Here is an 18,200-nt window from a genome sequence, read left to right as displayed (position 1 = left end):
AAGCAGAAAAGATGGAAACTTCAACCCTTCGTACACGAAATCCAATCGAGCAAAAAGATGGAAACTTCGCTGCCGGAAAGGGATTGTAGAAGAGTAATATTATATGCAAAAATAAATTATGTAAACTTTTGTATACAATGTGATATGGTAGTACCGATTTGGATGATTCTGAAATAAGAAAAAATGTAAATAATTAATTCACTCAATCACAAATTGCCATTTTAAATTATACATAAAAGTTTATATAATTTTTTGCACATATAATTTTACTCTTTGTAGAATGTCTCATCAAATTGACTGTGTTATAAATCCTGTTTAATATTTTGTGTAATAAGTTTACACGTACGAAAAACATTAGATTAATATTATGTATAAGAATTTTATATATGATTTTTTTTTATTATCATTTAACTTAATTAACATCTATTTTTATATATAATTAATTAAAGGCTAAAAGACTTATTCCCATCTAGGGTTTAATTCATTATCAAACTCTCATCTGTTAAGTTTTAAAAATTTAAATACTCATTCACCAACTGTTAAAATTAACAAAATATGTTAGTATTAAGAATATAATTGTTATTTAACCAGTAATATTAAAAAATAATAATTTATCTCATTTCTCTATTTTTGTTTTCAAAACTGATAATTTTTCTCTAATTTAGTTTTAAAAACTTACCATTTTCGCTCAAGGTTTCACTTTTTTCCTCCCTTCTCCAATGATCTTTCTCCAGCCAATGACCCATCTTCATTCTCTATTGGCACTCTCTCCTGTCTCTCAAAGATAGATGAATCGAAGATGGCCAAATGAAATCACATTCATGTGGATTTGAAGATGAATCGAAGACAGACAAAAAAAGACCACATCAAGAATTTAGGAAGAATTTCCTCCCCACAAATCCAAACAAACTACAAATTTGCACGAATGCAATTACGTCGGGCCATCTTCGATCAGTCTATCTTTGAGAGATGGGAGGGAGCACCAATAGAGAAAGAAGATGGGTTGTCGATCAAATAAAGGTCACCGGAGAATGGAGGAAAGAAATGAAAACCTAAAGGGGAAAATGTAAGTTTTCAAAACTAAGCTGGGGGAAAATTATTAGTTTTCAAAACTAAGCTGAAGAAATAATATAAAATTTTATTTTTTTAATATTACTAGTTAAATACGATAATTATACCCTTAATACTAACAGATTTTGTTAATTTTAATATTTCATGGATGGGTATTTGAATTTTCAAAACTTAGCAGATAGGAGTTTGACAATAAATTAAACCTTGGATTGGAATAAGTCTTTTGGCCTTAATTAAATTAACATAATTTGAGAGGTTTTATACAAGCTTGGTTAACACTCTAAGGGTTTTACGAATATAACTATTGGAATAAGGTTGAATGAATCTACCCCAATTTATAAGAGAGTTTTTTGTGGAAGTTAAATCATATTCAACCTAAGAATCTAACTATAGCAGAGGAATTCCAATAAAAATCACTAATTTCCAACTTAAACCTTACTTTGGGTTCAAAGTATAGTATAAAGAGTTAATTTGTTATATTTTATAGTTTATTTTTTTGTGATTTTCAATCAATATTTTTGTTTTTGGTTAAGTTTTCTGTTTGGCGTATGGGTTTAGGAAATTTAGTTTATGAATGTTGTGTTTTTTTTTTTTTTTTTTTGAAAATTTGTTCAATATTGACAAAAAAGTAATTTAGGAAAGGTAAGAGTGTCTTTTTAGTGTCATATAGAATAATAAATCTGACATGAAAATCATGAAAATTTCATTGGTAGGCATCATTTACCCAGTAGACATGATGACACTTAGAAATGAAATTTTGATGAAAGAGATAAGATGAAAATTTTTAATATGTTTTTTAGGGGTACAACAAAATTTTACCAAATGAAATTCGAGCAAGGGGGTAAATGATACTTTTGGGGTCAGCGAAATGAAAGGGTAATAAAATTTTATCAAGTGTTAGGGTTAATTGATATTTTGCAGTAGACATGATAGAATTTTTTTCAATATTTGTCTAGGTGGCAATGCCTACAGGGTTAATTGGCACATTCCACCAACAGTTGTCAGGTCACGATAAGCATGAATTTTCAGGTAAAATTATTATTTGAGTGAATTTCAAGGTTAAATAATATATTTTCTTTTTTTTCAATAATTTTCTTTGGATATTGTTATAATTTAAGATAGAATTTGATTAATTTATTTTAATTAACAAGAAAACCAATATTTTTTTTTTCCAAAGACACGCTTATTGTCTGTTCAATGGACATGAATGCAAAGCTTAAAAAAATATTATTTGTCCTGCACACATTTAATTTTGGTTAGTTTTGCTACGTTTTAATTGAAATTATAACTTATATTATGTTTGTTCAACACATTCTAACCCGTTGTCATCAAATCCATTAAGATTGATATCGAAATCTCTAGTTTATTGATTCGATTTTCCATATGTCTTATGCGGGTTTCGATCGATTCCCAAATTTACTCTCCAAACATGATCGGGGTATAATGCAGCCCCTCATTGGTGATTGATTTGGCTAGAAATTCAACAAATTAGAGTTGATGGACCGTGGGTTGTCTTTACACCATGTTATTAATTTAATTATGAAATTATTTATATCAAGAAAAGAAATATAAGTTTATCTAAAAGATATTGGATATTTTACCTTTTTTTTTTAACAGTATATACATATATACCACACCACATATTCACTTAACAAAAATATCATAATAGTAATTTCTTTTTCTAAAATACCCTTATTGATATTATCCATGCAGAGAGATTATTTCTCTTTTTCATCATCCTTCCAGCAAAAAAAAAAATCTCTGCAACTTTGAAAAATAATTGAAGCAAGCACATATGATTGAACAATAAAACTTGTAAAAAAAATTTAAAGAAAGGAATTGTTACTCATTATAAAGGATTCATATAAACACAAGGAAGGAAAAAATGAAAATTGTCAAATTTTTTTAGAGAATTCATATTTCTTGCAAAGATTTTACAACAAAATCATCCAAATTCAAGTCAGTCTTGATTCAAGCCCTTATGTTTTGTGTTTTCTTATTTAACAATTGAAAATCAAATAATATAAAGTAGATTTATGTTTATAACTTGATATGAAATATAATTTTGTTGTGATTTCATGTTGTTTATATTATTTAACATTGTGATTTCATATTGTTATATTGTTTAATGTTGTTATAATATTGGTTAATATTGTATTAATAGTTAAAAAATATAAAAATTTAGTTCTAAATAAAAACCAGACGAAGAACAGGTTGGTGGCAATGTCAACCCTTGGCGTTAGCGTTGGCATTGCCGCCAACCTCTAGCTCTCCTCCAACTTGTTCATCATCTGGTTTTTTTTCAGAATTAAATTTTTATATTTTTTTAACCATCACTGTAACATTAAACAATACAATAACATAAAATTATAATATTAAACAATTTAACAACATGAAATCACAATTATATTATATTTCACATGTAAAATCTCTAAAAAAATTTGATAATTTTCATCTCTCTCTCTTGTGTCTAAGTTGAATCCCTTTATAATGGTTTTCTCTCATAAGTTTTATTATTCAATCATAGGTATTTTTTCTGTTGAAGAATTTTTTTTCATATTGCAAGGATTTCTTCCTTTGCTAGAAAGTTAAAGAAAGAGAAAGAAATTACTTCTTTCTTTCTATATAAGTTTCATTAATGGAGATATTTTAGAAAAATAAATTACTGTTGTGATACTTTTTTTTAGAGTTTGAGATGAGTGGTATATATATATACATAGTGTAAAAAAAGGGTAAAAAATTCAATATCCCTTTGTATCTTATTTGTTTTTTTTTTTTTTTAACTCACACCACTAAAAGGGTTTTCAAACACTAATACCTAAAACAATCTAACTTTTTGGGAATCCTTTAGCACATAATCACTTTTTAACATTAATTTTTAAAAAAATTTAAAGTTTAAATTAAAGTTTAAGATTTAGCGATTTCTTATCTAAAACACTGTAGCAATTCCAAACTTAATCTTTTAAGCCAATGTCTTTGGCTATTATTGATAAGTTAAGGTCTTGGTCTTCTCTTTTTGGAAATATATGATCCCGTAGTTGATACGGGTCAATTGGATTATCTTAAATACTGTAGCATCTCATTAATTTACATGACAAAGATGTTAGATGACTATATCCATAATTCATCAGCCAATGTAAACCTCTATTAAGATCAAATTTGTGGAAACAAATATAAATCTTTTTTCAACAACATAAACGATATATCTCAGGTAGAAAATAAAATTTGTGTATGTATATTTTAATTATATACTTTCTAGCCTTTGTAAAACCGTATTGCTTAAAGCAATGGAAATCACTGGCACAAAATTATAAGACCATATGGTGAAGGGTTTATATTAAAAAGCTCATATGTACTTTCTCTATCGAAAAAATATTTAAATATTTAGGGAGAACCCTAATCCTGAATTTTCTGTTACTTTGAATTTCGGGAAGGCCAAAGGACTATTTTCCACCCAAAGTATGCTGATTTCCCAAGTTTTCTCCTGTTAACTTTAAAAATCTCATTTACCCACTCACAAACGGTTAAACTTAATGATTTCAAGGGTAAAATTATCATTTTATCTATAATATTAAAAATAAATTTAATTTTGATTTTATTTTCTCTCATAAACCCTAAAAACTAACAATTTTCCCCCAACCCAAGTTTTAAAAAACTGCATTTCCCCCCTATGGTTTCCAAACTTTTAGATCCAATTTTTTCGACGACGATCAATGATCTTCATACACCATCTCTTTCTCTCCGGTGTCTCCTCCTTCTAGTTATGCTGCTTCTCACCCTCTTTGGCTTCATTGAGACGAAGATAAATCATCTTCGTCGAGAGACGAAGACGATGTATTCATCGACTACAAAGACAAGAAGAGTCTTTGTAGTCGATGAAGACGTCGTCTTCATCGATGACGATGTCGATGAGGGGGAGACATCGCACGGCTGGAAGGAGGAGATGCCAAAGGAAGAGACGGTGCTTGGAGATCTTCGGTTGTCATCAAATAAATTGGATCTGAAATTTTGGAAACCCTAAGGGGGCAATGCAGTTTTTAAAAACTTGGGTTAGAGAAAATTGTTAGTTTTTAGGGTTTAGGAGGGAAAATGATATAACTAACAGAATCAATTAATTTAACCGCTCATTGATGGGTAAATGAAATTTTCAAAGTTAACAGAAAAAAACTTGAGAAATCAACATACTTTGAGTGGGAAATAGTCATTTGGCCTTTCGGAAATAATCAGAAACGTATAAGTGTATAACTAATGGACCACATCAAGATCCAAATAACTTATCAATTTCTATTTTATTGAAATTGCTTTTCAATTGCATTGTTTGTCCAAATAATAGATTAGATAGATATTATTGTAGCATTCTCCCACTTGAACGTAGTAAAGGAAAGACCAAGACCTTTAGTTACCAATAATAAACAGAGAGATTGACTTTAAAGATAAGTTTGGAATCTTTATAATTAAATAACAAATAAGTTCTTAGTTAAATTTTTTTAATTAATTTAAAAAATGTGATTACGTACAAAGAATAATATTATACATATCTAATTTGAGTGTATATATATATATATGTGTGTGTGTGTGTAAGTGTATGTGTTATCATGTAATTAGGCATTACTTTATTTTAAATTTAAAATCATTCAATTATGTGATAACACATATAAGTATATATATATTATATACTCAAAATGGATAAATATAGTTTTATTGATATATAAAAGGTTTCCAAAAGTTAGATTTTTCAGTTTTTAACAAGGTTTTTAAAACCGGACCCGTCGATCGAACCGGCCGAACCGTGAATCGGAACAGTAAACAGTTACTATATTAGGCAGGACCGTTTTTTTATAGTAACCGTTTTTAGTTTAAAATAGATTTGGGCCACGGTTGAACCGACGGTTCACACCTGAACCGCGGTCCAACCCGGTTTAGGTGGTTCCGGTTCAAGGCTTTATATAAAAAAAAAAATTTAATTTTTTTCTTCTTCCTTGCCGTGCACGCAAGACTTGCAGGAGATGGTTTTCTCCAACTTCACAAGTTAAAACCGCCGTTGATTCATGTTGCAAGCTTTCACACCGTTGATTCAAGTTTAAATCTTGCATGCAGTTGATCAATTGCTGCAGTTGTTGCAGGCTCCCAAGACAGCAGTGAGTAATAATAATAATAATATAGTTGGTTTAAATTAAATGATTTGTTTTATATTATGTTTGTTTAAACGCTTACTGTATAGTATTTTTTAAATTTTTTTCTTCTGATAATTTGGTTAAATAGTGCACAACAAGTCAACATTGTAATTTTTTACATTTTAATTCAACAAGGTTTGGCATTTGATGCTTGTTAATTTGTGTTATGATTTTTGGTATTTAATAATAGGTTAACTTATTATTATTAATTTGTAATTGACTTAGTATTTCTGTCAATTTAATATATTATTATTAATTTATAATTTTATTATGTATCTGTATTGGATATCTGGACTAAATATATTTCATTCATAATATGGTTAGTTTTCAAAAATTTGGAAGTTAAATATCAATCTTCTATAATACCCTATTTATATATAATAAACCAATATATGATAATTTATAATGAATATTGTTATAAATAATTGATATTGAAATATTTGCGTAAATAATTGATTTTTAGGGTGAAAGAAAATAAAATATTCAACTATATATTTTATCAATAATGCTATTAAAAATGATGTTTTGTTTTGATGTAAAGTTAATGGTTATTACTTATTAAATTTATGTTCAATAATACATATATTTTGTTAATTATGAAAAGTATGTGTAACATAAAATTTAGTATGTAAAACATATGTAATTAGACATAATTTTTTTAAATTATTATATAAAACTATAATTCCGATCGAACCGGCCGGTCTAAACGGTTTGACCGGTTCAACCGAAACCAATATTCAAAATGATTTTTACTCCGATCCGATTTTAAAAATCTTGGTTTTTAGGATTCAAAAACTGCTTTCAGTGGTGTGAATCATAATTAAAAAGACAACAAAGATAAATAAATTCTTCTTAATATGAATAATTCCATAATTGAATTAATAATATAATTAAAAATAAAAAATCAAGAAAACGGTTTGTAGAGTCCTTGATTAGTCTGGCCATTATCATTGGGTGACACTGCACAGACATACATAGTGACAAGTGGAGACTAGTGACCTCACAGCACATGTAGTTTAACTTTATTATTTTATATTGAGCAATCAAAAATCTTGATAATACGGTTTGGTTTGTCCAAAAACATATTGGTAATTGGATCAGATTGGACCACACTCCAGTGGTTGGATCCTCCTCGATTTGTTATTATTTGATCCCGATTTAAGCCTGAGTAGGAAAAACATGTCATTTGGAAGTTTAGTTTACTATTATTATTATTTTATTTTTTTTATCTTTTTTTTTATGTTATATAAAAAATAAAATAAAATTGCAATGGTTAGGACTTTAACCTAACACTTCATATGATACCCAGTCAAGTTTATTTTTGCATTAAATCAATTCCTATTATATATTTTTATTATTAATTATACAAAATTATCCAGAATTTTATGATAAGTTCATTTAACCATTACTTGATTATTTTATCTGTTATTGTATAAAAAATATTTTTTTAATAGTATCATTTTAACGAAAAAAAACCTATGAAACTAGAAAATATATTCACAAAATATAAACATATATACATAGTAATAATAATTAATAATTCATTATGATATTTTTAAAATATATTTATTTAGTATTAAAATACTCTATAGAATGGTTACTTGTGTGAACTTACCGTTTTCCTATGACAGTGTGAATTACATAAATAATGTTCACATGAACTTACCATTTAAAAAAAGAAAATAAATATTTTTTGTCATTAACATATTGAGAATCATATTTTTTGTCTAGTTTGATTCAAGTATGATATAAATAAATTCGATCTAAACCAAGTTAGCTTTTGAGAACGAAATAACTTGATTTGTGTCCAGTTATAAACACTGTCAATAAATTTATAAGTTGGCCGCTCATGCAAAAAACTTTACCATCCCTACTATCAAAATAACCACAGTGTGTTAATTTCTAGTTGAATACTGATAAAACTGTTATTTCTTAGGTTATCCAATGCTACTTTTTCATTTAGTAGACAAAATTTACTTATGCTAAACCTAAGGGATCTGATTGTCCCTAAACGTTCATGAAAATGTCTTCTACTTCTTTGTTTCTTCAAGCAATTTCTCTCTTTCTTTTCCCTTTCAATCGCCCAAAATTTTCATTTCATATTCGTTCTTCCTCATAACCTTATTTTCTAAGTAAACCCCTCAACTACTCTCTCTACATGACGTTCCAACCTTTTAAACAATTAAGCTTCTTATATACCAGCCTTTTCATTCTCTTTCCAAGTGCACCAGTTCCCTTTTACTATCTTTTGTGTAAGTTTGGCTTCAGAGGCAATATGAAGACCTTTGGCATCTGGGTTCTTCTTGCTCTTGCCTTCTGTTTTGTTTGGAGCATTGGTGCTGCGAAAGGTCCAAGAATAGAGAGGATTTCAGGTATGCTTTAAGCCTTTTTAATTTTTTCGGTTTTTCGCCCATCATTTTATTTAATTATGATATATGTGTGATCATTTTTCATTAAAAGGTTTCCGAAATAAATATTTCTGTCACATCAATTATTTTTTATAAAATAAAAATCCAAACCTGTTGGTTAGTATGACAGGAGAGATGATACTAAAGAATCCAAACCTAGGGATACAATCTGTAAAATTATAGGTCATGCCACGGTTTATAGGCTTATCTGACACGACGGTAAAAATTTATAAATTATCATAAAAAATAATTTTAAAAAAATATATATAAATTGAATTTGACGATTTGTTCAGAAAACACATAGGTCAGCTTTCAAAAAACCAATGGAATCACATTCAACAAGGTAATGGGTCATGCCACGGTGATGGGCCACACCAAAGAAGCACCGCCCAGCTCCCATCTTAATGTCTGAGCACTCGTGTTTGAGGCCCATTGGGTTAGGGAGTGGTGCATTCACATTAAGATAGAGTTAGATAGAGTTTTGTTTTGCTATTTCATCCAAAGTTGGTCATTAACTAATATTAAATTTCATTTCGCCTCTAGCTAGTTATCTATTTTCTTTCTTCTATGAATTATGAGTTCCAAGAACAGACTAGATAATGGCACTCATTGATTTTCTTGGTAAATAAAATGAGGCCTTAAATTGGACTCTCTGCAGTTGTTCATAGATTGATTTATGCATTTCAACTTTAGAAATATAAATTTGGTGAAGAGAAATTTCCAGAAGTCGTCAAATTCCATCAAACTCACCAGAAAATTGACTTGAAAATCTTTCTCAAGACTGAAGTTTTCACTCTGATTCTAATTAATATTCCACGCAGTGCTGGAAGATGATCCTGTGGGGAGGCTTAAAGTTTACATTTATGAACTTCAAGCAAATACAACAAGAAGCTTCTGCAGAAAGATCCCAGATGAATCACTCATATGCTCGCAGCTGAGATTTTTATGCACATATTTCTTTTATATAGTGCTGTCAGGACTCGGAATCCTGAGAAAGCTGATTGGTTTTACACCCCTATTTATCCCACTTGTGATCTCACCCCCACTGGCTTGCCATTGCCACTTAAATCTCCCAGGATGATGAGAAGTGCCATACAACTTATCTCCTCAAATTGGCCCTTCTGGAATCGGACTGAAGGGGCTGACCATTTCTTTTTGCGCCTCATGACTTTGGGGCTTGCTTCCATTATCAGGTATCGAACTGCCATCCCCATCACAATTGCCCGACGAAGTTGTGATTTTTGGTTAGCATTGTGCGGGAAGAGAAAGCCATTGAAAGGGAAATTCTTCCATTACTCAAGCGTGCTACTTTGGTCCAGACTTTTGGGCAACGCAATCATGTGTGCTTGAATAAGGGCTCCATCACAATTCCTCCATATGCACCGCCACAAAAAATTCAGGCTCACCAGATTCCTCCAGATACTCCACGCTCAATCTTCGTCTACTTCCCCGGTTTGTTTTATGATGTGAATAATGATCCAGAAGGAGGTTATTGTGCAAGGTATGATCTTCGCCTCTGGGCAGGGACATACCCTCTTGACCCTACAATGTTTGTTGCTATTAGCTTGTTAACGTTTACCTAGCTTAATACCTGACCCTTTTTTGTTTTGCCAATAGAGGAGCAAGGGCAGCTGTGTGGGAGAATTCTAAAAACAATCCCCTATTTGACATCTCTACTGATCATCATCAACATATAATGAACAAATGCAGAAATCGATCTTCTGCTTGTGCCCTCTAGGGCGGGCACCTTGGAGTCCAAGGCTTGTCAAGGCAGTAGTCTTCGGTTGCATGCCTTTAATCATCGCAGACGATATCGTTCTACCCTTCGCAGATGACATTTAAATTGAAATTATAACTTACATTATGTTTGTCTGATGCACTCTAACGAGTTGCCATCCAATCCACTGGGCTTGATATCAAAATCTCTAGTTCACTGATTCGATTGTCCATCCAACTTTTGTAGGTATCAATCAATTTTCAAATTCACTCCTCAAATATAACTAGTGTTTGATGCAACCCCTCATCAGTAGTTGATTTAATTAGAGACCCAATAATTGGAATCGATAGATCAAAGTCGTCTTTACATCATATTATTAGTTTAATTATAAAATTATTCATATAAGAAAGGAATTTAAGTTTATCTTATTTGTTTTTTTAATTTTAATTTTAATTCACACCACTAAAAGAGTTTTTAAACCTTAAAATCTAAACAAATCTAACTTTTGGAATTCTTGAGTACATAATCATTTTTCAATGAAACTAAATATACACATTTTTTAATACAAAGTTAAATGTGATTACAATTATATATACAAAAGTATGTTTGTATAATATTTTTCATCACTTTTTAACATTAACTTAAACAAAAAAAAAAACTTTGTAAGGCTTAAGGTTTAAAATTTAAAGTTGAATGTTTATAAATAACTTATTTAGTCTCATATCTAAGTATACCATAGCAATTCGAAACTCAGCCTCCTAAGTCAATGCCTTTATTTATTTTTGGCTGATAAAGGCCTTGGCCTTCTTCTTTATCAAAGATTCGACAGCATGGCTGGTACCGGTCAAATTAGAATGAGCAGCATAGAGTTAATGGCCTCGTTGAGCAATCAATGCAGATCCAACCATAATATTGTTGGGCATTAAATGAAAAAAAAAAACAAATGATTAATTAGTTAAGTATCTTTGTATTTTTTTTATACCTTTAATTTTTAATGTTCACTGATTCTTTGTATATTTCACGTATTAATACAAGAAGATTTGTCAATACACCTGCAATCTGCAACTACTGTACAATTCTCTCCAAAATTGGCTTTTTTTTAATTTTTTGCTAGCAATAATTACAACATTCTAACTAGTAATCTCTGAATCAAAGAGAAACTGGCCACATCCAATATTTTACTAACTTACTGCTACATCATCAGCTACGAACTACAAAAGTATTTCACGAAATATTAAACAGGATTTATCTGACTCAGTCAACTAAATGGGATTCTACAATCTCTTTCCAGCAGCGAAAAGTTTCAATCTTTTTGCTTGATAGGATAGCGTGTGCAAATGGTTGAAGTTTCCACGCACAAACCGACCTAAGTGTTGGGAAGAAAATTCAACACTGCTTTCTCCTCTACTTGAGATATGCATATAAATAAGTAGTACAAACGAGTTGAAGATAGCAAGTTTGGTTCCAATCAAGCAGCGTATCAAATGATGCAGAAGATTATTATGATTGATCTTTTCTATATTTTCCTTTCTATTTCTATAGCGCAAACAAACTGGGTTAGGGTTGGTTATTACTGGTATTCAATTTACAAGTTCCCCGTTTCGGAGATAGATTCTTCTCTCTTCACCCACATAATTTGTGCTCATACCGCTGTGAATTCCTCCTCCTACCAGCTTTCTTTATCATCAGCTGAAGAAGAAAACCTGTCTACCTTCACACTTACTGTGAAACAAAACAACCCATCTGTCACTACACTGCTATCCATTGGGGGTAGATATGCAAATTATTCAACCATTTCTTCAATGGTAAGCAATTCTTCTTACAGGAAATCTTTCATCGATTCCTCGATAAGAATAGCCCGACGCTACGGCTTTCAAGGCCTTGATTTTGCTTGGATTTATCCAAACACAACCTCTGATACGTTCAATATGGGTGTTCTATTTAAAGAGTTGAAAGCAGCTGCTGATTTAGAGGCGAAACACTCCAACCAGTCACAACTAATCTTGACGGCTGCCGTTTATTATTTGCCAGCGGTATTCTCAGAAAGTTACCCCATCGAGATGATACAACAAAATTTGGATTGGGTCCATGTTTTGTCCAATGAATTTACTAGTCCTCTCAAGAGCAACTTTACCGGTGCTCATGCAGCTCTGTATAATCCTAGTAATTTATTTGATACAAATTATGGCATAAGAGAATGGATCAACGGAGGATTATCAGCTAATAGAATTGTTTTGGGTTTGTTTTTCTATGGCTATGCATGGACGCTCAAGAACCCGAAGGACAATGGTATCGGTGCAGAAGCAACTGGAGCTATCATTAATAAACCGCTTGGAGGAGGAGTAACCTATAGGGAAATCAAGAATTACATTGAGGATCATGGTCGAGATGTTCCTGTAAAGTACAATTCAACTTATGTGGTGAATTACTGGTCAAAGGGAACCACTTGGATTGGTTTTGACGATGTTGAGGCCATTAGAACTAAGGTTTCTTATGCCAAGGAGAAAAAACTGCTTGGCTACTTTGTGTGGGAAGTCGCCTTTGATTTTAACTGGGCTCTTTCTAAAACTGCAGGTAACCTAAATTTTACTAGATTTCTCCTCTATCCCTTTGAATTGAGATCTTTAATTACGTTAATATTGTTGATTAATTATTTTTCTAGCTGAAGTGGAGATAAAAGATTCCTCAGTTCAGGTGGATAATGAAAGTAGAAATAATAAAAAGAGGTCTTCGTTAGTAATCCCTTTGTCTACAACAGCTGCTGTTGCTCTCCTAATAGGAATATTTTTTACGTTTTACTGCTGGAGAAGAAATCATAAACTAAAAGGTATATAAGTTTGTTTAAGAATATTAATAATTCTCCAATTTTTTTTACAGTGGATGAGTAAGAAGCAGTTCAGTTTTCTTTTTCCATTGTCCAATTATTTAATTCTTATGTTTTTGTTTGATATTGGTTGACAGCATCATCTGCTGGAGAATTTAGCTCCAACATTCCTAGTCTGACAGAATATACATTGGCGGAGATAGAGGCAGCAACCAATGGATTTTCAATCGAAAATAAGCTTGGACAAGGAGGATATGGCCCTGTTTATAAGGTAACTTTGACTGCGCTAGTCATCATTGTAAATTTTCTGGCTAGTTATCATTGTAAATGAATTAAAAGTTACCAACTAATTAGAGTGCATTCTGCTAGGGAATATTGCCAAATGGAGAGGTAATTGCAGCGAAGAAACTTTCAAAAACATCCACCCAAGGATTTGAGGAATTCAAGAATGAGGTTATGCTTACTGCCAAGCTCCAACATGTAAATCTTGTCCGAGTTTTGGGTTTTTGCATTGACAAGGAAGAACAAATACTCGTCTACGAATACATGGAAAACAAAAGCTTAGACTTTTACCTTTTCGGTCAGCCTTTTATTTTCAATTTCTGCAATTATTTCTCCTTTTGAAACGAAAGTATTTGCATTTATGTTTTATATATGCTTAAATTTGATGTAGATCCCATGAGACGGCTTATTCTGGATTGGAAAAAACGTGTGCATATTATTGAAGGAATTACTCAAGGGCTTTTATATCTTCAAGAATATTCAAGGTTAACTATCATTCATCGAGATATAAAAGCAAGTAATGTGTTATTAGACGGAGAAATGAATTCCAAAATATCTGATTTTGGAATGGCCAGAATATTTGTCAAAGATGATCTTGAAGCAAACACAAGTCATATTGTTGGAACAATGTAAGTTTACGTACTCTTAATATATTATTATTGTGTCAAGAATTTGTTTATCACATATTTGAATACATAATTGAGTATATAGATGATATGTTATTATGTGATTAAGCGTTATCTTATCATTAATTTAAAATAATTCATGTATCCAATTATGTATTAAAAGTATATATATGTATTTTTATTATATATATAATTAATTAACTTTGTCATGTTTATATACACAGTGGTTATGTTCCTCCTGAATATGCTCTAAGAGGCATATACTCTACCAAATCCGATGTTTATAGTTTTGGGGTTTTACTTCTGCAAATCATAAGTGGCAAAAGGATTTCCCTTTTATATGGTTCAAATGAAAGTTTAAGTCTTCTAGACTATGTAAGTTTAATATCTTTGAAAGCTATTAGTTCAAAATTTACATGCATTAAAATAATTTATTTGATAATTTTCAGGCATATGAGTTGTGGAATCATGGTAAAGCCATGGAATTCATGGATGAAACACTAGACGATACATCTTTGTCATGTAAATTGACGAGATGCTTGCATATAGCTTTGTTGTGTGTCCAAGAAAATCCAATGGATAGGCCATCTATGCTAGAAGTTTTCTTCATGCTCAAAACTGAAATGTCAGATATGATGATTCCAAAAAGACCTGCCTTCTCAAAACAGAATGAATCTACAGTAGTACACTTGAAAGGTCATTCGGGGAGTCCTTCATCAATTAATGATGTAACAGTTTCAAATGTTTCCGCTAGGTGAATTACAAATATTATTGTGTCTGCAATATGGCAAGTTGGACCTGATCAAACCCTTCTTGCTTTTGTTTTTTTTTTTAAATAAAACTATATATATCTAATTTTAAATATTTAATTAATTATTTAAATAATATATTATCATTATTACGAAACATAATTTTGTATTTCGTGTTAACTAATGAAATAATTACTTGTTGGAATGTTGTAATTGTTGCAAGCACAAAAAAAAAGGCAATTTTCCACAAGTCTTTGAGAATTTTTCAGTAAGTGCAGTAAAGAAGAAGGCCAAGACCTTTACTTACTAATGATAGTCAAAGACATTGACTTAAAAGGTGAGTTTGAAATGGTTATAGTTAAATAAGAAACAAGTTCTTAGTTAAAAGTTTTCTTTTTTAATTGTTTTAAAAAATGTGATTATATACAAAAGGTTTCCAAAAGTTAAAGATTTTTTAATTTGTAGGTTTCAAAAGCTGCTTCTTTTAGTGGGGTGAATTAAAATTTAAAAAAGAAAACCAACAAAGGTAAAGTTAAGTTCTTTTTTATGTAAATAATTTTATAAACAGATAATTTCCCCCTAGTTTACTTTTTTCATAGTTTTGAAAACCTACAGAAGCACAGTCTATAAGATAAGGGGTCGTGCTACGTTGATGGGCCACCCCGAATTAAACACAGCCCATCGTACTGTTTGAGCACTTGTGTTTACGGCCCACTGGGTTTGGGAGTGGCCTATGCCTGTTAAGACAGAATTCTGTTTTGTTTTTTCATTGAAAGTTAAGTTATTAACTACTATTAAAATTTTTTTTTAAAACAAAGAACCTCGCTCGAGCCAGATCACCACTTTCAGGATTATATTAAATTTCCTTTTTCCTCTAGCTAGTTATCTATTTTTTCTTTAAAGACCTATAAGCATTGCTCCAAGAACAGAGCAAAATAATGGCACTCGTTGATTTTCTTGGCAAATAAAATGAGGCATTAAATTGGGCTCTCTACAGTTGTTCATAAGTTGATTTATGCATTTCAACTTTGGAAATATAAATTTGGTGAAGAGGAATTTTCAGAAGTTGTCAAGTTTCACCAAACTCACCAGAAAATTGACTTGAAATTTTCCTGAAGGCTGAAATTTTCACTGTGATTTTATTAATATTCCAGGAAGTGCTGGAGATGTCCTGGAAGATGATCCTGTGGGGAGGCTTGAAGTTTACATTTATGAACTTCCAAGCAAATAAAATAAGAAGCTTCTGCAAAAAGATCCCAGATGTCTCACTCATATGTTCGCGGCTGAGATTTTTATGCACAGATTTCTTTTATCCGGTGCTGTCAGGTCAGGACTCTGAATCCTGAGGAGGCTGATTGGTTTTACACCCCTATTCACTTGTGATCTCACCCCCACGGGCTTGCCATTGCCATTTAAATCTCCCAGGATGATGAGAAGTGCTATACAACTTATCTCCTCAAATTGGCACTTCTGAAGGGGCTGACCATTTCCTTGTTGTGCCTCATGACTTTGGGGCTTGCTTCTATTATCAGTTATCGAAACTGCCATCCCCATCACAATTGCCCGATGAAGTTGTGATTTTTGGTTAGCATTGTGCGGGAAGAGAAAGCCATTGAAAGGGGAATTCTTCCATTACTCCAGCGTGCTACTTTGGTCCAGGCTTTTGGGCAACGCAATCATGTGTGCTTGAATGAGGGCTCTATCACAATTCCTCCATAGGCACCACCACAAAAAATGCAGGCTCACCAGATTCAGCCAGATACTCCGCGCTCAATCTTCGTCTACTTCCGCGGTTTGTTTTATGATGTGAATAATGATCCAGAAGGAGGTTATTATGCAAGGTATGATCTTCACCTCTCGAGAGAGACATACCCCTATGACTCCACAATGTTTGTTTCTATTAGCTTGTTATGTTTACCTAGCTTAATCCCTGACCCTTTTTTGTTTTGCCAACAGAGGAGCAAGGGCAGCTGTGTGGGAGAATTTAAAAAAAAAAAAAAAAGAAAACCTATTTGACATCTCTAGTGATCATCCAACAACATATTACGAAGATATGCAGCAATCGATCTTCTGCTTGTGTGGTTAACCAAAAAAAGATCGTCTGCTTGTGCCCTCTAGGGTGGGTGCCTTGGACTCCAGGGCTTGTCAAGGCAGTAGTCTTCGGTTGCATCCCTTTAATCATCGCAGACGATATCGTACTACCCTTCGCAGATGTCATCCCCTGGGAAGAAATTGGGGTATTTGTGGCGGCGGAAGATGTGCCTAACTTTGACGCAATCTTCACATCCATACCAACAGAAACTATTCCTAGGAAACAAAGGCTTTTGGCAAATCCTTAGATGAAACGCGCTATGTTGTTCCCTCAACCGGCGCAATCTGGCGACGCCTTTCACCAAATTTTGAATGGTTTGGCACGCAAACTGCCTCACAACAAGATTGTCTACTTGAGAGTTGAAACCTGGTGAAGAGATTTTGAATTGGACTGCAGGGCTGTTGGAGACTTGAAACCTTGGTAATGGTAGTGAATGTATGGTCTTTGTAAGGTTTGTTTAGTGTTTAAACTTGGTTTTGTTTAGTTTGCCCATTGGATTTATACCAAAATTTGCATTTGTAGAGATTATTAAACTATACAAATGCATAATTGTATAGTTGATGAATAGCAATTTTGTACATTCAATAAAACTATGTGTATAATTTTATACACAAATAATGATATATCATCATGTGATTTGATATTAATTTATCTTTAATTTTCAACTATCTAATCATATAATGATACAATATTATTTGTGCACAAAAATTATGTATATAGCATTACTCTTATATATTTTATCCCCATTTCAGGTAGCTGCAAAACATGAATTTAACTTTTGAAATTTTCCCTTTATTTCTTTAGTTTATCTCTAATCGATTGATGTTACTTCTTAGGGGTGGCAATGGGGAGGGGCAGGGAAGGGATCTCAATCCCCATCCCCCTAGGTGATATCAATCTTCGTCCCCAGTTCATCCCTATTGTGAGGATAAAAATAACTTTCCGTCCCCTCCCCACGAAAAAAATCCTCTCCCCATCCCTATGGGAAAAAATCTCTTTCCCCTACCTGCAAAAAAAAAATATTCTCCTTATACTCTCTAAATACAATATAAATATATTAAATAACAAAATTAAGTAAAATTAAAAGTAATTTACTATTTTAAATATCACAAATATAATATATTAATCACTTAAATATACACAATAAAAACCTAAATAAATTTTTAAAACATAAATAATTTAAAATTATAAAGATATGTTAGTATTTTAAATAAATATATTAATATAAAGAGACGAGGATGAAAACGAGGTAGGGAA

General features: G+C 31.6%; 1 protein-coding gene and 1 pseudogene across 1 annotated transcript; both read left to right on the top strand.

Moving 5' to 3' along the window:
• Window positions 1-9,303: 9,303 nt before the first annotated feature.
• On the top strand, window positions 9,304-10,585 carry LOC123213473 (annotated as a pseudogene).
• Window positions 10,586-11,576: 991 nt separating this feature from the next.
• On the top strand, window positions 11,577-17,566 carry LOC123213469 (cysteine-rich receptor-like protein kinase 10). Its single transcript, XM_044632904.1, has 9 exons — window positions 11,577-12,944; window positions 13,033-13,197; window positions 13,332-13,465; window positions 13,564-13,774; window positions 13,868-14,105; window positions 14,327-14,477; window positions 14,552-15,188; window positions 16,006-16,692; window positions 16,808-17,566. Exons 1-7 carry the CDS (start codon window positions 11,855-11,857, stop codon window positions 14,858-14,860), a joined length of 2,298 nt encoding a protein of 765 aa, XP_044488839.1. The 5' UTR covers window positions 11,577-11,854; the 3' UTR covers window positions 14,861-15,188; window positions 16,006-16,692; window positions 16,808-17,566.
• The last annotated feature ends 634 nt before the right edge of the window (window positions 17,567-18,200 follow it).

The sequence above is a fragment of the Mangifera indica genome, chromosome 4 (assembly GCF_011075055.1).
Source record: "Mangifera indica cultivar Alphonso chromosome 4, CATAS_Mindica_2.1, whole genome shotgun sequence".
Classification (NCBI taxonomy): Eukaryota; Viridiplantae; Streptophyta; class Magnoliopsida; order Sapindales; family Anacardiaceae; genus Mangifera; species Mangifera indica.
Note: the sequence above shows the minus strand (reverse complement) of the source record. Positions and strands in the feature narration are given on the sequence as shown.